The following is a 25,229-nucleotide window of genomic DNA, read 5'->3' on the forward strand; positions in this document are numbered from 1 at the left end:
AGGGTGAGGAATACCTAGATTTATGCAATGCTGATTCATCCTCTCTTCCTGGGCGATTAAGGTGTCTTTGTAATACTTTGTGGACCACTGTGCCAAGAGCTGCAGAGACATCCAGCAGGATAAGCAATGTATTTCATATTTCACCCTTCTCCAGGGTATTTTCTAATTGCCATGGTGATGTGTCTGTGCTGTATCCTGGATTGAACAGAGACCTTGAGACATCTAGAGATATCTACAGACATCTAGAATATTGGTTTATGTTTATTATTACAGAAATTTGGGGAGTTCTTGCTTAATTTGCCTACATTTCAAAAGTTGGAGGAAAAACAGCATAGCCGGAGAGACTGTCTGAGATGAGTGACGGCAGTTTGCTAACTGGTCCTCTGAAGCTGGCTTTAACTATGTCCATTTGCAGTGGTCTATTCCTTGTGGTTGTGGCCTGGTCAGATGCCTCTGTCTCTGTGCCTCTGGTGTGTGCCTCAGAGGTACTGCTGTTTTAGCATGTGCACTGATGTTAAAACATGGCTGACATGCTCTGGTCAGCTGTGGAAATTTCTATTGCACAAAAGAGCATAGAAGAATGCTGACAACGGGCTGGTGCTGGAGCTGTATGCTCTGATCACATTGAGGGAGAGGAAGAGGCAGCTCTGTGTTCAGCTCCTAGTTCCACCACGAACCCTGTCTTCTCTCCTTGAAGACATCACTTGCATTCCTTCCACAATAATTTACTACATAAAAATGCTATAACAGCATTTCCCTGTGATTTTGAACATTTTGAGGAGGAAGACTTAATAACAAGTCATACATGACTTAAAATTGACAAGCAAGAATAAAATATAGTTGAATCCCCTAGATATAAGTCTATCCTAGCATTACTGTTACATCAGGGTGTAACAAGCTGACCTTTCAACTTCTGTGTTTTGCAGCTTATCTCTAGGCAAATACATCAGCTTCAAAGGCTTCAATTCCCGTTTTAACTCTGTTTGGGGAGGAAGGCTATGGGAGCTCTTTTATTCCCTCTTAGTCTGGGGAATGGTCTGTACTTGCCAGATCCCAGCATGCGTTAGGAGCTGGCGTGCCTATCTGTGTCAAACTGGCAATGGTAACCACCACCTAGAGCCAGTACTGAACAGTAACGCAGGGTTCAGTCCTCTCAATGGGAGCGCCTTGGAATATAATTGAATCAAGACTTACTTGTAGAGAAGGTGACAGAATACAGTTATTACTTAGCATGTTTGCGGTAAATGCAACGACACTTTTAGGTCTATGCTATATTTAATAATTGAACTGAGTGAAACCTAGAGTGAATCATGGGAATTCATAAGTTGAAATTAATTCACCCTCCCTCTCTTGCTCCTCAAAAGAATATTTTTTCCCAGAAGATGTTCTGAAGTATGTTCCTAGCTATGCTGTATTCTGCTCATTTAATAAGCCTGATCCCTGCTTGTCTTTGCAAGGATGAATGTGTTCAAATCTAAATACAATCTCTTGTTAATAATGATGTACTGAAAAAGAAAAATGACTGCTATTACAATTACATCTCCATGGTAACACAAATGGTACATCATGAGCCTGTTACACACATTTGTAATCTCCACTTCTTTTCTGTGAAACTAGGTAGAAATAAGTCTCAAGTCCACTGCCAGGACAAAGCTCTGTTACAGTCAATGGCAGTCACAACTGTCAGGTGTTTTGTCAGAGTATAAATGGAATGGAAACACATTCCCATGTTTTAAGTAGGCTCAGATGCTCTGTTCAGAGTTAGGATGGCTCTTCTGTGCTCCTTCTCCAGCAGTTTGGCTGCTGTATAAGACTTGCATCAATCCAGAAGACCTGTACATTGTTTTGAACAAACTCTGCCTTTCTTTTAAAGCAGGACAAAGTAACTGGGGAGAGAGCACAGGTTGCTCCTTGAAAAAAGCATGTAAGACCAAATAGTATAAAGGAACCACTGGAGTTTTTCAGACTTGCAAAACAGAGCACATATGGGACAATTTCAAAAAAAATCAAAACACCAAAACCCAAAACCCTTAGAATTTTACTTGTAATTAAGGGCAGCTTTTTTCTTCCCCTTTATGTTCCCTGAAAACCTATTTCACATTATCAACTCTCCACATGGCTTTTTATTCCTACGCAAAAAAAAAACCAAACAAATAATCCTTAATTCCATCCCAGTTAGCATTTTAATAAATCTTGCTTTTTAGCAGGGGAAATGTAGGCGATTCCTTAGACTTTAGGGGTAACAAACATGCCCCACTAGGCAGCAGCCTCTATTACAGTCTTCAAGATCAAGACTTGCTACTGCCCCCACCTAAGGACTGCAGGCAGTCCTTGGCAAGCAGCAGCAATTTTCATTTCAATGTCTCTGCAGAAGTGTTGGGCTGGCTTTTTTGAATAACTGATTGTTATCTTTATCCTCGAGATGGCAAAATTCAATTATGTAAGCGCTCCTAAGAAGTGGGCCACCTTTGACTTTAACACAGAAGTTTAGCACTAACCTCAGCACACAAAGACCAAAGAATTGCAAGTCTCTCCCGCATATTGAGTTAATGTTAGAAAGAATGTGAGCTCACTGTGGTGCTTTCAGGCGGGCTCCAGGTAGATGAGGCTGGACCACATGCTGCCCTGGCTGCCCTGGCCTCTCCTGGGGGCTGGCCACGCAGGGTGCCACTGTGCACCAGCAGGATGTGCAGGAATGGGGAAGTCCAGCCCCTCCAGTTCTCTCCATAAAGTTTTGAGGACTTCAGTTTCATCCTGTCACTATGGCTGCCTAAAAGCATGCCTGCAGCTCCAACCATAAGATACATGAGCACCTTGCTGGCTTCAATGTCTTGATCCTTACATATAGCACAGAGCTGAGGAAGCATTATTGCCCCTGTTTTTTCAAACAGGAAAGTGAAGCACAGTGATAATCAGGTGTCCACCACTCAGAAGGACCATTTCAGGATACGGAATTCCCCGTTCCCAGGCTTTCCTCTGACTTTTTCTTCCTTTCCAATTTCCTGCTACATGAGCAGCTTGCTATGGAACCCATCTAGGATCTGGCTTTGCTGGGGAGCTCATTCTATATCCTCTTTTATCCTCTTCCAAATTTATGGCACTGCTTCAATGCTGGGCTCTCAGATATGATCTTCAGCACATTGCTTATACAAGGGATTATGTCTGCTCTATCGTTAGGACCTGATAGCTTCCATGAATCTTAGCTCCACTTGACAGCAGCTTGATCTGACAGCATCAGAGAACTGCCAAAAGAAGCCAAAAGCTAGCAGTAGATGTATCTTTTGCCAACTGGCCATATGAGTGCTTAACTCACCCTCCAGTCCCTTCTCTCAGAATTAACACTCTAAGAATTCAGGCCTTTTCACTTTATACAGAGCTCAGTGTGTGACCCTAAAAAGGAAGAGGAAGAAAACCCCAAGCTGTGTTACGCAAAAATTCCCTCACTAATTAAACATGGCAGGATTTTAAATGAGGTGGGATAAAACTTCATTAGGTGCTAGTACTTTGACAGAAGACGCTGAGAATATTTAATGAACAAGTGCTGAGACAGTGAGGTAAGAGCTAATGAACTAATTAACCTTCTGGTTTTAAGAGGCTAACATACAAGCAAACAGAAGTGAAAATCTATATTGGAAGTGCCTTACCAGTCTCTCACTGGCTGCCAGCCCATTCTTAATTTCAGACTACAATTACGAACGTTGGTCTTGTGACGAGATGCTGGTCAGGAACCTAGCATTTTTGCTAATAATGAGGGATGTCTTAACATGTTTCTAGGAACTTTTATTAAGGTTCATAGTAACCAAAGTGCAGTTCAAAGAGGTGCTGAAGAAGGCTGGAAGCAAGCTGTGTCTCTAAAGCCTTATAATGCTGGTTCTTGAAATGCACAACAGGCTTTCTCTGAAATCATGGGGTGAAAACTTGACTCTGCTGCTATCAGGAGGAGTTCTGTTGCTTACTTTGCAGTTTGCACACTTGTGTTTAACTAACCTTAAGAGTTTTGCAGTATGCCACTACTATGCCAACTCATTCAGAGTTAAGGCTCTAAGCCAAATCATATTAACTGTGTTTCTATAGAAGCATTACATGAATTACCCTTCAACTGTGAAGGCAAAGACTGCTGATGCTAAAATTTTCATAGCCATGTAAGAGGCTTCTGGTTCTCAGATGTGAACAGTGGTACAATTTAAAAGTCCTTCTGAAAACTGAGGCCCTTTCACATGTTGAATCAATAAATAAAGGTTTTTGGAATTACGTATCGTTTATGAAAATTCTGATTTAGTTAAATATTTCTCAAAATGGAATTCAGGAACTTACTAACTTGTTTTTCAACAAAGCAAGTGATTTTTTTTTTCTTTACAGCTGTATGTAATTATTTATCAAAATATTTAGAAGACTGATGCAGTCTGAAGAGTTAACATAGCTGTTTTTACAGAAAGAAAGGAGATTAACTGGTTTTAGGAAATGCTTTTATTAAAAATAAGCATTTAGGAAATGTGACTGTAGTCAGTCATTTCACTAGTTGAAAATCTTTAGCTTACTTATGGGGGAGAAAATACTAAACTCTTCTGAATGGGAATTTTCTTAGGAGTCTTGCAGAAAATGGACAAAACAGGGACAAGCATTGCCTGGAAAGATGAGGGAGCAGGAAGGGGAAAAGACTTTCTATAGAGAGTATGACAGCGCATATAAACACCGGGTCTCTCCTCAGACCCAAGGTGCCTACAGAGGAGCATTTTAATTGATGGACAGCAGCATTGCTTCCTCCTATGCCCAGAAATGTGCTATCTATCTTGACCCTGAGAAACATAAATGATGAGTGAGCGTGTCTGGAGATTAGAACAGAAGGAGCTGAATAGACTCTAGCGTATGAGCAGTGACAAGCAAAAAAGGTTTCTGTGAAGCTTTCATTCTCTGAAAAAAAAAAAGTCATTCCAGTCATCTGGAAGCAGTTTGCTAACTTGGACTGGATTTTGTTGAAAGATTTTAATTATAAAACTGACATGGTTTGTGCTGATGGTTCTGTTGACCCTCAGTTTTCCACCAGCCCAATGCTCTGCAGTCCTGTGACACTTCTTGTCATGCTTTCAGGTTCTCCTGTTCATGCTATTCTGTTTCAGAAATAAATAAATAAATAAAATCCATGGAGCAGGAAGTAGATTCTGCATTTTTCACCATTCATGTTATTACCACACTAAAAAGCATTTTTTTCTTTTTTGTTGTTGTCATTAAATAAATATTTAATTTCTTCTCTTCAAGAGGGAAGGGAATATGATGGCAGCCCCCTGGTAGCAGTATATTTTCGAAGCGGTGACACGGTAGGAGCGGCTGCTCCCTGACTACATCAACCATCTTCACCCAGGAACCCCAGACACAGCTGCAGTGCTGTGACTAAACTCCCTGGTGACATTAGCAACATAGCCCTCTTTCTTAGGTCTTACTTTTTCTGTGATTTAGGTGACATTTAACCATGTAGAAATAAATGAAGAATTGAAGTGCAAGAGTTACTGCTAATAGATTTTAGTTAGGACATCATTTTACGCAAGTCTTCTGGGAAGCATTTATTTCTTGCTACTTGCACGTCACCACGTGCATGCCAGTCTACAGGCACGCAAGCTTACTTCGCTTTTCCCCTTGCTTTTTGCTGGATGGCTTTTCTAGTGTGGATGCTAAATAAGCTGACATCCCTTTGAAAGTAAGCAGATAATGTCCCTTACAAAGTTTATATTGCCCAGGCTAATGTCCTGCATAAAGCATTGTCAAATTTCCACGTATCTTCTTTTGCATATTTTGTTGACCATAGAGTAAGGGTAAGGTAATGTGAGAATCTGATACTCTGCTTCCAAAGGTGATCAGTCTGACAGACTGTTTTAAAATGAAAAGGCAGACAAAATCAGACGGGAAATGGAAGAACAGAGACAGTGCAATTCCCTGCAAGAACTTACAGAAAATTTTGGTACCTCTAGCTTCACAAATGAGTGAAGGACCATTCAAGTCTTCCTGATGCCAACTACTTTCCCTTCATTAATCATGCTACCATAAAACAATGTGATAATCAATCCAGTAGCAGCTGCCATCCGCCATCACAAATCATGACTACAATTATGAATTAAGCAGACTGAGGTAGCCTCCCACCAACTTCCCCCTGCACAAATGAAACCTAACTCCTCGTGAGCTGTGCCACTTGTCCAGTACCACCACCCGCACAGCACATAACCTAACATAGCTGCCATGGGAAAAAATACCATACCAGTCCAGACTACATTATATAGTTACTGGCCTCATTCTCTGACTAATTTTCCCAGCATTTGAGAATGTCTCAAGGTCTTTTCTTTGCCCCTTTATAGTAGAAAAGGTTTGTAACAGGAGCTGCCTCACCTTGGCATTCTACGCTTTTTACAAAGTGTTCATAAAATACTGCGATGCAACAAGAAATGGTGACATTCTGTGGAACATTTCAAGCCCACTCATCATTTTATGGGGAAGTACTGCACAACTCTGATGAAAAATGATAATAATGCAGTTTGCTGTAAAGCTTCTAAAACAGTATTCAAAGAAGTCCCCTAGACAGGGGAAACTCTGTAGAATGTCTTCTGCCCCACCTCCACCAGCTTCACTTGGGCCTGGAGAAAGGAACAAAGCCTTTAAATCAGAAGCTTTCCTCTAGCGATGGGTGAGTCAATCCAATAATGACTACAATTTTGGAAGCCATTTGCTCCTAGGATAAATGCTATAAGCCAACTCACAGCATGCAGTGAGTTCTTATAGCCGAGGAGCCGTGATAGGATTTACGATTCAAACACTGATGGATCCTGAAATATAGTGATCCAAGTGGGAGCTATTTTGATCAAACATACTCTTTAAGGCTCTAAACATTTAAAATACCAGAAAGAAACACCAGGAAAGCAGCATGGTCCATCTTCATTTAGGGCTTGTCTTCACCGTAAAAGTTATTTTTGAATTAGTACTCTCTAGATACTCAATTTCAGGTAGGTTTTGAGTGAAAGATTATTGCTCAGAATAACTCTTGGCTTTCAGTGGCTGGATTAGTGCCCCAGAAAATGTCTGCAGAGTCTCCTGCAGGCAACCTGGGATGGCTCTGACATGTGCCCAGCTGCAAGGCAGTGTGGCAGGCAGCTGAATAACTGCCAGCATCACAGCTGGATTAAAGGGCTGCTGTTCCCTTCAGCTGGGCTAGTTTCACTGGTGAGTGCTAGCTTTCTAGCCTGGTTCTGTGGTGTGTGCTGGTTGATAGTAGAGCTCCTTTATGGTATTCCAGAAATAGTTCATCTGACTACGCTGTAGACTCAGGGCTTCAAAATAAATCCCCATGGCATATCATTAGCTTGAGCATCAGCAGCACTCCAGCTTTAGTGCAGTCTTTTCCTGCTACTCAAAAGGGAACTTTTAAAACATCACTTATCTAAAGCTGGAGCCATTTGTGTGTAGAAAAAGATCACACTGGGAGTAAAATGTGAGTTTAACTCAGGATTTAACAGTGCAGGAGTACACGCCGTTTAGCTAATCGTCCTGAAACAAGTTTCCCACAACATAATGGATTCTGAATTGCCCTGCACCTTTGTGTAGCTAGTTAGACCTGTGCAGAGCAACAAACCTACTGTGTCCTGTGGTGAAGCCACACAGCAGTGGTGCCCTTAGCTTTGCTTAGGTGCAATAGATCAGACATCATGTCATAGGAACTTGGCATGTTCATCTGGGATGATACACAGAGCCTTGAGAAAATGATACTGAACTTTACATGCTGTTATCATTGGTGGTGTTTACGTCTGACCTAAAATGATGAATAGAAACATATACAGACTTTACATATCCCTCATTTGCAACACTTGTTTATAGACTTCAGTTCATGGTATGAATGATCTCTTAAGCATTGTTTCTTTCACTCATTAATTAAAGATCCCATGTAAATTAGTTTTATTGTGCTCTTATACCATATGGAGGTTACTCAGAGAGGCATCAAGTTAATGTTTGCATGGCTAGAGAATAACAGCTACTATTACAAATTAATTTCTACTTTGCCTGGCTGACATCTTCAGCAATGTCTTCAGCACGCTTAATAATGTATTTCTGGTACCAAAGCGTTAAAGAAGCCTCTTTCCCCAGGATGCCATTTAAATGAGTTGTTCACTTGAGATAAGATTCAGTGAAAAAGTAAGGTTCACGGAGGTGATGAAGCAGAAAATAGGAAAAGTGCTGAATCACTTCCTGTGGTCTGTGATTCTTTATATTTTTTATTTACTTTTTTATTTTAAAGGAACGTAGGAATGTGCATTTGAGGGCAGACTTTATTGATTCATAATACTGATCTTTACCTAAATATTTTACTTGTCTCTATGTTGTACATTTAGTTCAGATTACACACAACGTAGTAATGCTGGCATGCGCTTACCGATGCTGTTCCTCAAAAGGCTCCACTTGCTTTCAAAATACTGTTATCCCTTGCACTGTGTTTGATTTTGCATGCTGTGTAACTCTTTACTGCAGTGCTAATCTAATATCACTTCAATTAAACATCGCTCGGAACTTTTGTTCAATTATAAGTCCACCAAGCAACAGCAAAAGAGTATTTGTCTTTAGTAAAGAGTATTATCAAAAAGACAGCTGTTTTGGTATGAAATGTGATTAAATCTTTTTTTGGCCATATTGGGTCATTTAGGAACAAAATTTAAGTTCAAGAGAGAGAGATTTAAATTCAGAGGTCTAGATAGACAAGCGACTCTGACAGTTCCTGCTGTACAGGTGACTGAAACTTGCTATCTTACTTCCTTAGACTGCAAATGAAGCTCTGGCTGTTGCTGGGACAGGGATTGTGCATTCAGCTCAGAGGGTGGAACACAGACAGTATGTGGTATATTCCATTCACTTCACACAACCCAGGTGGATGCTGATACAGTTTGAGGGATGAGTAATTGCTGGTACCTCTAGAGAAGTAAGATCACCGGCATTTCTCTGTGTCTGAGAAATGAAGAATTCATCCCCTTAGTTAACTGCAGCATTAAGATGCCAATTCTGTCACCTGAGCTTACATCGGACAGTCACAGGAGGTGAGCAGTAAAGCCTTCAAATTGTAACCTCCAGGCACAAAAATAATGTTCTGCCCCGACAACCCTTCTCAGGTAAAACTGGGATGGAACACTTCGATGTGTAGTTCCACTGAAATCAGTGGTGCTGCTTGCCTGTTAAGAAGCTACTTGATACAGCCTCAGTACCTGTCATCTGAGGTTAGTCACTCGTCCTGTGTTCAATGTTGTTTCTATTAGCCGTGTATGTCTGGTGTGTAAAGTTAATTAGTGAGAGGGCTGCTCCTAAGCAAAGGTGAAATAGGCAACCTCTCTGATAATCTCTTTTGCCTTTTGAGATATTATTAAAGAAGAAGCCCTAGGAAAAAATCTGGCAGAAAGATACCCTCCAGTAACAGTTTGACTGACAGCAGTAATATGAAATACATTAAAAACTACCTGTGAAAACTTCCCATGCAGTTAGGCAGGGGCAATGATTCCTTTTGTTTTAAAAGGTACCTTAGCACAACTATTCCAGAATAGTTGACTGTATTTACTAGTGTTAGCCACATGATACTAAGCTGTCATTTGTTTTTTTTCTCCCCTCCTTTCTTTCTTCCTTTCAGGATGAAAAGAATCAGGTATTAACAACAAATATCTGGCTACAAATGGTGAGTTCTGAGAAACAAAGCAAGTTTTTTCCTCCTTTGGTCTTCACATTTCATCTTGTGATGGTGTGAATTTTAGGAAGCTTTCAAGCTTTTGTTCTGTATCTCACCACACAGTATACAAAGCTAAAGTGAATGGCAAACTGCAAGGCTGAGATTTAGGACTTGATGTTGTTTCAGGTGTTTTTGAAAACTTTTATGAATTTGAGTCACCACAGCTAGATATGTCACAAACTTACTGGCCTTGATTTAGTCACTCTAAAAACTCTTGACCACCCTAAGATACCGATGTCCAGAGTTCCAGTAACTGTAGGTACAAGGTCCTTATCACCCATTTCAACAAATCCACTATTTGCTTTGCTTTCAGTCTGTCTCTTTAGGAAACTGCAAGAGAATTTTAATTAAGATGGACATGCTATTTTCATGTTGTTCAAAATACTGCTTTTGTTAAACATCAATCATCATCAAAGATTAACCGTAAAGATGAGATTTTTTAAGGTTATTTCTCCAAATTCTGTTTCTCAGTTACATGACAAATATATATTGGAACACAGGTTCAGCTTCCTAATGTTCAGCTGCGAACACTGTATTTTTATCCTGGTTTCCCTGTTTGTTTTGCGTACATATGGTGTTTGTTTTTCAAGCAGTAACTTTATTTTACCTTTTGATGCAATGTTTAGCTGCTACAGTTGTCACAGAATTTTCAGACCTTATTTCAGACTTAACATACCTCTGTTGCCACCACTAGATAGCACAGCAGAGAACTTTGCCCCCCATTAACTCAAGGATGACATTACTGGGTAGGAGTAAGTGTCACTCACTTTTTAATAAATGGAACAGACAGTAGAACAGTCAAGAACATTGTGAGAGTATTTTAAATTTCTTCTTTCTTTAAGTTTAACTAGTGAGAGAGCTGCCCCTAAGGCAAAGGAGCCTACACAGATTTATTCTGACTTGAGTTTTTAATTAGTTTACCACTAAAATTTAGAATTAACAAGATGCCTCTTACCATTCTGACTTGAATTTTTAATTAGTTTACCACTAAAATTTAGAATTAACAAGATGCCTCTTACCATGCTGACTACGGGGCTCCTAGTGCTGCCACAAAAAATTTCTTCCATAAACCCGTGCTTTACAAAGATGGGGTGATGTGGGCAAGTTTTCTCCATACTACAGTAGCTGGGATGAGAATTGGCATTTAATTCCCATCTGTATTGCAGAAATTAAACTGTTTGGGCTAAGTAAAGCTTTACAAGAGAGTTTTGCTTTTCAAGACAATCATGCTGCTTCAACAGAAACTTTACACCTTTCAGTTTCTTTAATCAGCTCATTTGATCTAAATAGATTCTTTTTACTTTGATTAGAGCATTTCTATAGAAGGCCTCTCCTGCACTGTGGCAGGCTTTAGGAAACAAATGAGAGATTGTTTGGATGACCTTTGGAGAGGACAGCATGGCTATTCCATTTATTCATAAAGAGAAGTTGACATGAAAGAAGCATTTAGCTCATGCTGTTTTATAGGCTTGTTTTACAGCAGGGTTAAAACTGTCAAATATAATATGGTTTTGGCTTTGACAAAATGTTGCTATAATTTCTTACCAGGAAAATATATGACAATTCACACTCAAGAAGCTATCACTTATTTTTCCTCTCTTTATCCTAGTGTCCTTGTCCTTTTGGAGATATTTTTCCCCAAGTAAATTTTTTGATTCTTTTATATATTCACTGTATTTCTTTTGATTTATTCACCTTAGTACATACTGTATGTGGAACATGTTAAGACCACAATGAGCAGATCACTTGAATACTACAAAAAATGCAGCCACTTTTCATAGCCTGTGTTTACATTAAAAAAGAAAAGTGTTTCTGTATTCACTGTTTATTCAATGTATACTAGACAGATTCAAAGCATGATTGAGGCAAACATATGACATTTTATGACGCAATGGTCTGCAATGAGAAGTTTTTCCCTGTATGTCTGCCTCCACTCCCTTCCTTGATAAATCATATATATAATCAAAGATGTATCTTAAATATATTTTATCTAGTCATCAATGAAATACTTAAGTACAAAAAATAACCTGGGAGAAGGGCGAATAAAACTAGCATTTATCCAGACTCTTTGGTCATGAACTGTATCTCCATGGCAATACTGCTCAGCATCAGAATCTTACACTCGATCGAAGTTACAACAGGAGCCTTGCCTAGTCAAACAGGTAATACTAAGCCAAGTACCCTTAGATGTTTGCTTTTCTAATCTGCATCAAACATACTTCAGCTACAGTGGAGACTGTAGCTCCAAAGTTAAAACAAAATGAGACAGCTCATGTCCAGCTTGATGAGTAAACACTCTGTAAATGTGGCTAAAGAGAGCAACCACAATCTGCTTAGCATTATTTCTAATCCAGTCTTCAAAATTAAGTTTTCTATTAGACTTTTGACTGTCTTTACAGCATTCAGTGCCACCCTGTGCTAGAACATGTTGGCTACAATACCTTGTAGAAGTTAGAATAAGAAATTCTTGGATACATTGGTATTATTTTAATGCTATTCAGATGGCAATCAGCCAGAGAGTCTGGGAGGCCAGTGAGCTCAGCAGCAGCTGCCCTATGTCCCTACAGTCCCAGCCGTGTGCCTGCTAGTCAAATAAGTGACTTATTTTGTCAGCTCTTGACAAAGAGTCACACAATGCAAACAAGGACCCACAGGTTTAAACACAACACCTCAAAAGCACACTCCAATTGGTTTACATTACTACTCTCGGTAAATAAATAAATAAATAAAGTACCATGAGGATCTTGGTATGTCTAAATTCTACAAAAGATAAGTGGTAGAAAGTACAGTGAATTTTTGTCAATCAGGGAAGACCATATAATATAATTTACCATAAAATGGAGTTAAAATCCCGAAATAAAAAGATGACAAGCAGTTGATCAGGTTATATAAGCTGTGTATAGATAAATGTGAGCAAGACATGTAGTTTGTAATTAGAGAACCGTGAATGGAGCTGGAAGTGAAAAGAAAAAACTATTAACAGACATATTCTGATTTAAGATTCCTGTAAAAACAAAACAAAAAAAAAACTAGTATCTGTAGAGCAAAAGGAAAAAAGCAATACAAAACTCAGATCATTTGTCCAGGTGACAAAGAACTAAAAATTCTTAGTAAAAAATTAATGAGAAAAATATGGAAGCACATGCCAAGAAACACAGTTCTAAACCCTGTTGGTTTGACCACAACAGAACCCATGCCTATATTGGCAGTCACGGAATTGTTGTAAGGAGCCCAGAGAGCCGCCAGGGTGGCAGCTTCCAGTGCAGGAAGTGCCAGCCAGGAAGAAAGCTTCTGGAGCAGTACGGTGCTGCTGAGCACCTGCTTCAAAGGCTGGCTAACTTCAGGCCACAGGAGCTGCTAAGGCCTTCTGCTGCCAGTATTAACTGTTCTGCCATTTCAGTTGTTTTTCCTATCAGCAGAGACTGTTGGCTGCTCTACCACACGCCAGTAATCAAGTTATTACAACCTAAGAATTTGCAACCACAGATAACAAAGTTGTCTCTGATGAAAAAAAAATGTCATTGAAGTTAAGTATGAATTGTAAAACAAAATCTGTTCTATCCCAAACTGATACCTGAGCCAGCATGAACAATAAAATACAAGCATATCAGATCTTCTTTTATATGCTGTTATATGCATTGCAGTGTGAATTGAAAACGAGATTTTAATGCTTTCCAGTGAGCTCTTGGTAGCCTAATTCACCCTTTTCAAGCATTTTACTGTCTGAAGCTAAATAATATCTCTAACAAGAAAACATGTATTGTTTCAAGCTATACAGTCTGGAGAACAAAATTAAAGCCATGGATGAGAAGAGCTAACATGTTTGGTTTGTATATTTTAGTACTGGACAGATCATTACTTACAGTGGAATGTGTCTGAATACCCTGGAGTGAAGAACGTCCGTTTTCCTGATGGACTGATTTGGAAGCCAGATATTCTTCTCTATAACAGGTGGATACACTTTTTTTTTTTTTTCCTGTGGGGAAGGAGAGAACACAAGACAAATGACAACCATTTCATTAAAATGCCTAGGTTTTGCAGATTTGGAATACTGGAAAATAACTAGTTTACACAGTGGGAGGTCATATTTGCAAATACTTAGTAAATACTAACAGCTTCTCTATAATCAATTCTAGTTGGATTTTGTGTGATGATTAGAAAACTAAACTTTCCTGCCTGTGTTTAATGGTACAGGTAGTGATAATTTTCTCTGAAATTATTTGCTTGGTGTAAATATTTACTGGTGAATTCAATCAGCTGCAGAAACTTGGCTGACATGAGAGATTCTTTGGCTGAACCATTATATGCTGGTTCCCATTGTGGAATGTATTTAGTTTAAAAAGGTGGCATATTACTACTTCTTAGAAAGAACAAAAACTTAAGAGTCTGTAATAAAGTGTGTTTTTTGGTAGTGTATGTAAAGGAGAGTAAATACAAGCGACTTTGAGTATTTAAGATACAGAGAAAATGGGGGTGTTAAACAAGAAAACAGAACAAATGCTAATTGCTTGCTACCCTGTTCAGGAAGGGTATGTTCACTGGAGCTCTGAATCCTTCTGAAACACTACGTGTAAGAAATTAGTGGCCCATTTTTTGGAGTATTCACAATAAACTTTAGCTGTGGAATCATACTGCTTTAGCAAGGTGCAGTAGTAAATCTCAGCTGAAATTGGATGCTAGTCTGTTTAAGGGTTCAAAGTGTTATCTGTGAGCAAATTCACTGCAAACCTCAGATCTATTTAAAACATCAAAAATAAAAATAACATTGTTTATTAAGTAGAAACATTACTAGTGCTAATGGGAGTACAAAACCTAGGCATACAATTGCATGATACAGACTGTTTTAGTTAAGTACTATTCACACTACTTTTCCAATATATCACACGATTGTGACATCCCCTGCACTGTAGGTTTCTGTTATTAAAGCAATGCAGCTGCTGGATTTTATGTACAAAAAGTAAGTTTTTTTTTCCATCTGTTGTGGTTTTAGCCCAGCCAGCAGCTAAACACCACACAGCCATTCGCTCACCCTTCCCCCTCCCTCTCTGGGATAGGGGAGAGAAACGAGAAAACTGAGGCCTGTGGGTTGAGATAGAGACAGTTTATTAGGACAGAAAATATAATAATAATAATAATATGTACAAAACAAGTGACGCACAATACAGTTGTATGTATCGGTCACCACCCGCTGACCGATGCCCAGCCTATCCCCGAGCAGCCGCCGCCCCCCCACCCCGGCTAGCCACCCCTATATATTGTTTAGCATGATGTCAGATGGTATGGAATACCCCTTCGGCCACTTTGGGTCAGCTGTCCTGGGTCTGTCCCCTCCCAGCTCTTGCTGCATCCCTAGCCTGCCCGCTGGCAGGACAGAGCGAGAAGCTGAAAAGTCCTTGGCTTGGTGTAAGCACTGCTCTGCAACAATTAAAATGTCAGCATGTTATCAGCGCTCTTCTCATCCTAATCCAAAACATAGCACCCTACCAGCTACTAGGAGGAAAATTAACTCTATCCTAGCTAAAACCAGGACACCATCTTTCTATAGAATTCAAGTAACCAAATTCTTCCCTTAGATGCACGCATGTAATATCTGTGCAGCTGTGGTTGGGGAATAAAAAAACAATTCCATCATACCAATGTTTTTCTCGGGGCGGGGGGGGGCGGGGGGGGAAGGAGCGGAAAGTACATGAACATCTTGAGATCAGTGCATGCATATACCTTTATGTAAACAAAATCATGTTTTCAGCCAGGTTTTCTATTCGATGGCATTATACAGAATTACACTACCCACTGATGAATTACTTCATAGTACTGTATGACAAAATGAAATATGAAAGAGAATATCCATATTGATAAGCTGTCATCTGCTCTATGCCTTTTCCTCATTATTTCTTTGTCCATTTCACTGTTGAACAGTAACTAGACAAAAAAGTTCTTGGCAGAGTTCTGAAGCTATATTTACCAAAAGAAAAAGAGTAAGAATATCAGCTTCAATTATTGAAAACCCTACATCTTTAGAAACTTGGTATCTTTAATTACCTTTAAGTAGAATCTCCCCTTAGTCTTACCATCTACTGAGTACAATGAAAAACTGGCAAACGCATCGTGTCCAGTGTTTCCTATAAACTAAATCATTAAAGAATCTGTAGACAAAAATTTTCCTTATGCCCCCCCACAATTAGGAAATTATTTGTTTACTTGCAATCTTACTATTCATTCTGTGCTGCTAAGGAACAAGATCTGTGCCTGTACCTTCTAGAACAGTCTGAATTTTGAAGAGCAAATGGTCTTCCATTTGGGTAGCAGGAACAGCCATAGCCCAGCTTTGGTGTTGGAAAAAATGGGCATGAGACAGTGATAGTTACCATTGCTCCTTTCCTCACCAAAAGCATCCAAGTTTTATTGGTTGGTTATTGGTTTGTTGTTGTAGTTTTTCTTCACTTATTCCATGTTAAGCAATTATAAGAAGAAACCCCAAAGAAGTACTAAGTTCTTTATCTCCAACAGTCCCAAGTTAAACAGAAGACCTTGCTGTGCACACATTTCATTTAAAAAAACCTGTCTTGATGATACGCCAATTTCCATCTGTCTGTTGTGCTCAGCAAAGACTGTTTTTGCCTCTCACAGAGGCTCTTGTAGGAGTACATCGAGCACATATAACAGTGCAGTTCCCCTCTCTGATTGCTCAAGCTACCCTTTATAGAGAGTATTTCTTTGGAAGTGAGGGTCTTCTTCTGTCTCTGGCATGGATATAACCACATACATCAAGGCAGTCCCACATAAAATAAACAGGGACCCTCTTCCAGCCTTTGGAATGGTCTCAAACTTGCTGTGCTGTAAGCTGACACGGTCACGGCTCTGTAGATGTACGGGAGCCTGCTCTGTGGCCGGTGCTGGCCTCCCTGCCTAGTGCGAGGCCTGGCCCGAGCAGCCTGTGGGGCTGTGACCCAGCTCTTTCATCAGCCATCGCTCTTCAGAATTCGTAGCTCCATAACACAGGCTGCCTGAGAGTCCCCTTTCCCATCAGAAGTGCCCTGTTAAAGCACTGGAAGATGTCTGTTCTTCTGCAGTTATTGTGGACCCGTGTGCAGTTCCCCAGCTAGCAGAAAGACCTTACATCTGCTTTGTACATCTTGCTCTGGTTCTTTTGTGGTAGACAGGGTACTTGGTGTTTGCCTGTGCAGGTGACACAAACCTTTTGTCTTCCTGATGGCTTTTTTCCTCAGTGTCTCTGCCATATGTCTACAAAGAAGACAGCCTTGCAGTGTGCATCCACCTGACGCCCCTCTCCACTGCCCTTTGTGGCAGCAACACCCATTCAATAGCTGTACCAATGTCAGCTGCAGCTATGCTGTCCTTTTGCCACCTGCTGATCACCTTTATGATTAATGCCATTCTCACAGATGTTGTTGAATTGTAATGCTGTGGTGACAGCACACGGTGACAGCATTTGTCAGCTAGCTGAGTACTTCTCTCCAGGACCTACACACTGCTTATAGCATGCTTCCATGCTTCTCTCAGAGCTACAATTAACACTAAGTGATTTGAGGAGGTCTCTGCTAGACCTCACCACTCGTACTGTAACTGCCTGCCAGGATTACTTCTTGTTTCTGGTTTAAGCATTGCAATTAGTGCTTCAGTTGTCCAGAAACCAGCCTAAAAATGCTCTGTACATAGAAATGTAAACATGCAACCTGAACAGGTATTTTTGCAACACTGATCTTGCTTAATGTATTTTTCATTGCAAATTTGTTCTCTTGACCATCTTTTCCTATCTACCTTGATTTCATAAATGACAGAATTCTTGGGAAAGACCAACAAATCATTCATTCATTTCCATGCTCCTGCTGAATAACACTCTAGGTACGCCATAAAATTGGTACTCTACAACAATGGTTTAGAGGTTTCCAAAAGAACGAATCATGACGATATTCTTTCTCACATGTACCACATATTTGAGAGACTTTCAGTGCATCTGGAGATTTATGCTTCAACATTTAAGGATGTGTATCCAAAATTAAAGGGTGATTTTAGCAATTTTCGACTATTTTTCATAATACCTGTACATCCATGCTAACTGTACCTGAAGCACACTACAGAATGAGAAGGATAACATAGTACCTGGACAAGTAGCACCTGTATTAAATTTTACTACCAGTCTGCTGTAAAGAGACCAGGCCCAGTCCATCTGTAGTTTTTCTGAGGGAGGAAAATGTTGGTCTACGTACAAATTCCAGGACTGACTGTATTAGTGTTGTGTCTGGCTCTGTTCTACTTTGTTAGTTTTACTAGATTCATTAGAAGTGCTTATTTTTGCTGGTATTACTTTCCAAATGGCCACGTAGTGTTCATTAGTTCACGGAATAATACAAATTCTGGTAGTTAGGTCTCAGTTTCATATTTCCAATTTCATAAACCTGAGATTCTCCAGATAGGTTCCAGTGGGATTATGTCTGCTAAGTACAGCTTTGTCATCTCAACGTATTGCAATCAGTATTTGCTTTGAAGTGGCTATATCTTCAAGAAGAAACATAGCAGAGATGATTTTCTATCATTTTATTTGAGTCCAAAATCTCATCAAACAAAGGCTTTCCTGCTTAGTGTAATCCCAATTGAAGCACTGCATTTCAAAAAACAATTAGAAGCACAGTGTAGGAAACCACATATGCTTCTTTTCCAGGAAAAAATATTTTCAAATTTGAGTCTAAGTATCTCTTGATATCCTTTTAAGAATATGTCTTATTAAAATCAAAACCACATGACAATGAAACAGATTCCTTGGTGACTTGTGTCAATCAAGTGATTGACATGTGATGCCTTTTGAAAATTTTATTTTTGCGAATGACCAGAAAGAACAGCAGGGTCTTAGAAGTGGCCTTCTGGTTCTTCACTGACCTCTGCTTGAGGGAGAGAAAACAGAAACTAGCCTAGGAAGCTAAGAATTCCATTTCAAGTTATTGATTTCCACTTTACAAGCAATTTGTTCAGCATGGATATTTTCACATCCTAAATTTGACTACATTGCTTGAGTTTCCTAATGTAGCCCTAATGAGGCTGCACTCAAGTCACTGCAATTACTTGCCTATGTCCAATATCGAAACCGGCTGCAGAACTTTCTGCTTTTCTTAGAAAAGTCTGCTTTTCTAAGGAAACGAGACCTATGCAACTGGAGGGCGTGCGTGCCCACCTGTGAACGTGTGTGTTTGTGTATGCGTCTTGCTGCATACAGCATACTTCTGCATACATACATACTTCTCCCAATATCCTTCGAATCTACTTCTGCAAAATTTGGCAGTGCAGTTAGGAGACATCTCAGCAGTATGAGTTCCTCACAAACGCCAGGAAAAAGGCAGCCAAGATGAGGCAGAACAGTTAGTGCTCCAGCTAGAAGAGAAGCTGCGACAAGAGCTCAGTCTGTTAACCAGCAGAGAATCCACCCATGAGCTGTGAAGCTGAAGGACAGCAGCCTGCATTACTTCAACTGCCTTAGAGTTGAATTCCCTTTTTCCCTCCAAGTCCTAGAATCCACTCACACTACATATGCAATATTTAGACTCCTCAGCTTATCTTCAGAATTCAAATTAAATAGTTGGAAAAACACTAGTGAGCGACTTTCAGCACTATGAGCATTCAACTCACCAGTGGAAAAAGTGCATCTCCAGGTGGGAGAGTAATTATTTGGATTTAATTTTTTCTTGTCTGCACATTTCACAGATCAGTCAGATACTTTTAAAATGTAATGTCTTTGAAATACATATGGGGAAAATAGAATGCAAAGTAACAAAGACTAAATAAAAACTGCTTTATTTTAGCTTCTGAGATACACAATTTTTTATCAGAGTATGTCAAATTTCTTTTTTTTTTTTAAAGAATATTTCAATAGGAGCTATGCTGCTGGGAAAATGTACCCCTTATAATTTCTTTTATGCCAAAATTATGAATATTTCACTTTCTCCCCATCTCAGATCCTTACTGTATTTTTCTGACAATGTTATAAAAGGTGATTAGAAAGCCATGAGATACTAAACCACTAATAGGCAGAGACACACCTGAGACTTGTGATTTTCAAATCACCCTAGAGATAACATGGTTTTTTTGATCAACACAAGCACCGGCTGCAGCAAGACGCCAGACCCTGTGGCTCCCGTGGCCTTTCCTGTGCCCGGAGCTGCTGGCACGGTGTTTAACTCGTGTTCCAGCCCATCCCCGCGAGGCGACCGTTCAGAAATTACAAGCAATACAACAGAGTAGAGTAGTGTATGTCTCATTTTGCTTATCCCTTGCACAAATGAAAGCCCAAAAAGGAGCTGCTCTTTATGTAGACAGCAAGAGAACAGATTTCCCTGTACAATTGCTTCAGAAGTTTTTTAAAAGTGCTTACTATCCAAATGGAAATCAATAAAAAGCTGAGGCAATGTGGTGAATCTTGCAAGGTGGGTGAGCAGAAAGAACGACGTGGTTCGCCTCCACTTACAGTGTAATCAGGAACAAATCCGATACCATCAGGGCCGGTTACCCTGAGGCCACAAGAAACTGGTGCCAGAAGAAAAGCTGATGGGTTTTATTTAGGGGATAAATAATCCTTTTATGAAGAACAGATTCTTCTCAGGTATTTTGAGCCACAGAGTGTATAACTCATTTTCTTTTTTCCCTATTCTAGTGCTGATGAAAGATTTGATGCTACATTTCACACTAATGTTTTAGTCAATTCTTCAGGACATTGCCAGTATCTGCCACCAGGTAGGCTGTTTTCATGTCATAAATTCTTATAACTCAGACTACCTATATATGGTGTGGTTTCAAATTTGACATAAATTCCTTGGTATTTTATTTACGTAGCTAGCCGTCATCTGCTAGATATAAGCCTAGATGCATCATGAATTACATGGTTAACACTTTTGTATGAAAACCGCCACAGAAGATTTTTTTATTGCAATTATTTAAATTTTTCTGTCATAATGCACTATTACAGTAGCGTGGAAGAATAAAAGAAGATAAAAAATAGAATCCCTTAGTGTAAAAAGTTATAGTTTATCAAAGGTAATGTCTCTAAATAGAAATGTATTTCATTACTTTAGTTGTTTCTTCTATTAGTATGTTACTTTACAATGAGATGTTTAGGAACATCTTGGGACATCTCTTCAATTGAAACGATTCATTGAATGCTTCATCAAAAAAATTTTGACTCCTGAAAGGAACATAGTCTGTGTTTATTTTATTTGGTATTTATTTGATATCAGAAGTATATCATTGAATCTTGGGTGTGGATCAGTGGAGTAGTTTCTGTTCCCTAATTCAATTACCACAGTTCCCAGAATTAACTCTTCCAAGAACTTGAATTTTAGAAAGTACAGTAATAGAGCCACGTGCTTTCCAAATTAGTTTTTCTACCTAAGATCTTTAGGGGTTTGCTTGTTCTCATGTAAGATGTTCCATTTAGTGCGGGGTTTTCAGTTCCATTCTCAAAGCTGCTAAATGACAGAGCCTGACTCAACAAGTGAAAAATAAGCTAGCCTTCCTGAATAAAACAAGATCATGTAAATCTAATAAGATAGCAAATAATATTTCAAGATCTCTTATTTTATTCAGTAGCAGAAATAAGAGAAACAGGTTGCGTATTCTGCTTCATTTCTTTCTGATATACAGTATCTATAAATCTGTGCTCTTCTCTAAATCTTTATCTACTGTGTGTCTAGAAATGGGTAAAACACAGTTTATAACATCAATACATAATTGATGCAGTTCTTTCCCATTTCTATAACTGACTTTTGCTTTTTACATCTCAAGACACAGCTGAGATTAACTGTGCTTTACAACTAAATGCCAAAGGGTGCAATGTGGAACAAGGTCCAGATACAAAATGGACATGAAATTATGTGGAACAAGCATTTCAATTTGGTGTTCTTGTTTAAAATCCAACCTAGGCATATTTAAGAGCTCATGCTACATAGATGTGCGCTGGTTTCCATTTGATGTTCAGAAGTGTAACCTGAAGTTTGGATCCTGGACATATGGAGGCTGGTCCTTAGACTTACAAATGCAAGAAGCAGATATATCTGGCTATATTTCAAATGGAGAGTGGGATCTAGTAGGTAAGCTCTTGATTTCTTATTTACACTCTGAACCTGCAGCCTTGACAGCACTTCACTGCTGAAATAGCTGAAATAATGATTGGGAAATTAAGAGAGAAACGAAATTAATAAATGACCTAGCTAGTGGTGCTTGAAACTCTGAGAACAGACATAAGATGAAAATCAACATTAAAAAAGTCAGCTTGAATTCAGTAAATATCTTTTATCTGATATTCCATTATCATCTGGCAAAAGTGACTTAATTGGGAATTAAGCTTGAAGAAGCAGTTTTACCTATAGTAAAACTTAGAGAGCTACAACTATCCTTTTATAAAATAATCACTACATAATATAGAGTTTATTGACATTAATTTTGGGTTTTCTTCCTTTTCTCTCTTACACAGGAGTTCCTGGGAAGAGAACTGAGAGTTTTTATGGATGTTGTAAGGAACCTTACCCAGATGTGACATTCACAGTAACTATGAGACGCAGGACTCTCTATTATGGACTCAATCTTCTTATTCCCTGTGTACTGATATCGGCACTTGCCTTATTAGTTTTTCTGCTTCCAGCAGACTCAGGAGAAAAGATCTCGCTAGGTAAATCTTCAATAGGATATTGTTATTGTAAATATTACCAAACCAAAAAAAAGTTGTATTCTAAAATTTCTTTTTAAACAGTCTTTGGAGACAAGGAGGAATAGATTATGTGCCCTGGCTCATAAACTGTTTTTACTGTGTGATGCTGCAGCACAGGTGTCACTGTTAACCTTTGCTGTAAGCTTTAGGAGACAATGAAGCTGTGAAAGGGAGAAATTCTGACCAGCCAAGTGGAAGCATGACAATTCCTAACCAGCCTCCTTCAGAAGCAGGGTTTCATTTTGTGATGTTTAATTGCTGAAAAAAAAAATCCATATTCACCAGGTAAAGCTTAATCTCACAAATCTGCATTTGAGCACTTACATATGGAATTCTTGTTAATGTTTCCTTTTAATTATGACTCATATTAAGAGCCTAGCATTGCTTTTTGCCTTCTCAGAACGATTGATTCCATTTAACTGCTACTATTACTATTTTTATAGCAATTTTAAACTAAATTATTGGCTTGTGAAACAAGTCTGATGAGTTTAAGTACTTGATCCTTAAGATGGTGGTTAAATATATAATGAAACTTTTTGCCCCATACAAATCTGCAAATACACTGGCTTCTACTAATTGAATGCAACTGTTAAATGTAGGAACATAATGAACATTTCTCCAGAAGGACATTCTCCAAGAACTCCCTCCCCATTTTTTTAAGATGAGTTTGTTCCTAAATCCTTTTCTACCTGACAGTGACTCCCTATTTTTTTCACACTAATCCTGAGAAAAGAGCTGGACCTTGTTTCATAGAGATGGGAACTGATCACTGAGTAACAGAAGTCAAACTCCAAATATCAGTAGTCATTACTGCTTGAACATAGCCACACGCAGAACTCAACCGCTTTTATGAAGAAATATCAAAGTCTGTCCAATACAGCAAACTTGTTTTTCAGGAATCTTAAGCATTATACTGCCTGTAGCTTCTACGCCAATTAATCAAGTCTCATATGCTCAAATACTAAAAATCACACCATGTTTCTAAAGCAAACAAGCAGCAAGAAGTACTTTGTTTTACCTCAGCTAATTAGCAAGTGGTGATACATGCTGAATAGTTAACAAGGATCTAAAAATATATACATCTGTGCAAGTTCAGAAAACCCAGACCTACTCAACCCCTGTCATCTCCCTCCTATTCATGGCAGTCTCATGGACCAGTATTGGCACTAGTTTCACAGCACTGCCACCCTGAACCTGAGGTAGCCCCAGAAAGGACTGGAGTCTGCCCAGACCTACCTCTCTGCTGGGGTGGGGGGTAACCACAGCAATACATTTGCCTCCTTCAGGTTCATTCTCTGCCACTTATTGCCTTGCTATTACAACTACTGATCTAGTTTCATACTTCATGCTTATCTTTCAGGTATAACAGTTTTATTGTCTCTCACTGTCTTCATGTTACTTGTGGCTGAAATTATGCCAGCAACATCTGATTCTGTGCCCTTAATCGGTAAGCTAACTACAGCTTTTATTCACTTTTATTTTTTGCTAAATGAGAAGCAGTGACCTTGCATGAAAGCCAGCAGTAGAGCAAATTACACATACAATTAAATTAGAAAACAATGTTCTGACTCCACTGTGTGAGCATATAGCAGTGACTTCCTGAGGAACGGAAGGTGCCTGACCCCTCTGCGTGGGGAACAGTACAGGCACAAGGCAGCAGATACAGGGAGGGAAGGAACGATGCCAGCAGCAAAGGCAGCTCCCCCAGGAGAGCTCGACAGGAAACCTCAGGGAGGGGGAGAGGAGATGGGCTGAGACACCACAGGGCTGCATCAGGGGATGACAAGCCCTCCACAAGGGCTACCAAGTTGCCTTTGTTTCCTCAGTGCAAGTCAGCAAGTGTTGCCAATTGATGAGAGTCTCCCACGGGTGCGATTGCCTGTACAATCTCTGTGCTGTCTGGTCTGAACAAAATACAGAGAGAAGCTATGTGTCATTTTGGGAAGGCACAGGGGAGTCAGTTTCCCACAGAAAGAGTTGCAGTTCAGACACAATTAGGACTACAGAACTAAACATGATGAAATCTTCCTATAGTAATCGCTCAAACAGAAGGAAAAGCTTTTCAAAAGAAATACCAGCCAATCTCTAAGATACTGGTGAAAGAAAATGAGAGGGCAAATTTTTTCAAGGTTGCTTAGAAAAAGTAGGTGCTCAGTTCCACTAAGACTTTTATTATTCAAATAATGGCTCTGAAAACAACGGCTGCACTGTCTGCTTTTGAGAAATCTTTCACAACTACCTAAAGTAGCATATGTAGCACTACACTGGAAAAATTAACTTCATATTACATTTACATGGACATAAACGCTCCTTATAACAGATATAAAACAGCATCAGTTAAAATATATCGCTATAATTAACTGTTTATTTTGCAGCTCAGTATTTTGCCAGCACTATGATTATTGTTGGCCTCTCTGTTGTTGTCACTGTTATTGTTCTACAATACCATCATCATGATCCAGATGGGGGAAAAATGCCTAAATGGGTAAGGTTTGATTTTTAATACACTATCCGTTGCATAACTGTCCAGATCAGAGATGTGACATAGTAGGTTGTGACTCATGTTTACTTCTTACCGTTAAAAAAATAAATTTCGTTATCTACATCTCTGTATAAATCCTTGCTAAACAGTTTGTTCTGAAAGGTAGTTTCACTAGAAATGGCACATCCAGATACCTTTTTTTCTGAGAGAGTGAGAGTATATGAATTTTCTTCATCTTGGTTCTGTATTCAAAATCTCCTTCACAACAGCTAGAAGTACCTCAGTGTTTTGCTAAAACC

The 25,229-nt window shown here is 39.3% G+C and overlaps 1 protein-coding gene across 1 annotated transcript in view; it reads left to right on the plus strand.

The window, feature by feature from the left end:
• The window catches only part of CHRFAM7A (CHRNA7 (exons 5-10) and FAM7A (exons A-E) fusion), a 41,371-nt gene that overhangs the window by 12,719 nt on the left and 3,423 nt on the right, over nucleotides 1–25,229 (plus strand). The window contains exons 3-9 of the mRNA XM_035553993.2: nucleotides 9,644–9,688; nucleotides 13,581–13,690; nucleotides 20,400–20,479; nucleotides 21,664–21,831; nucleotides 22,215–22,409; nucleotides 23,809–23,895; nucleotides 24,824–24,933. Of these exons, the coding sequence (XP_035409886.1) occupies nucleotides 9,644–9,688; nucleotides 13,581–13,690; nucleotides 20,400–20,479; nucleotides 21,664–21,831; nucleotides 22,215–22,409; nucleotides 23,809–23,895; nucleotides 24,824–24,933 (795 nt within the window). The remainder of the gene's footprint in view (nucleotides 1–9,643; nucleotides 9,689–13,580; nucleotides 13,691–20,399; nucleotides 20,480–21,663; nucleotides 21,832–22,214; nucleotides 22,410–23,808; nucleotides 23,896–24,823; nucleotides 24,934–25,229) is intronic.

Source organism: Cygnus atratus, chromosome 11 (assembly GCF_013377495.2).
Source record: "Cygnus atratus isolate AKBS03 ecotype Queensland, Australia chromosome 11, CAtr_DNAZoo_HiC_assembly, whole genome shotgun sequence".
NCBI classification, from domain to species: Eukaryota; Metazoa; Chordata; class Aves; order Anseriformes; family Anatidae; genus Cygnus; species Cygnus atratus.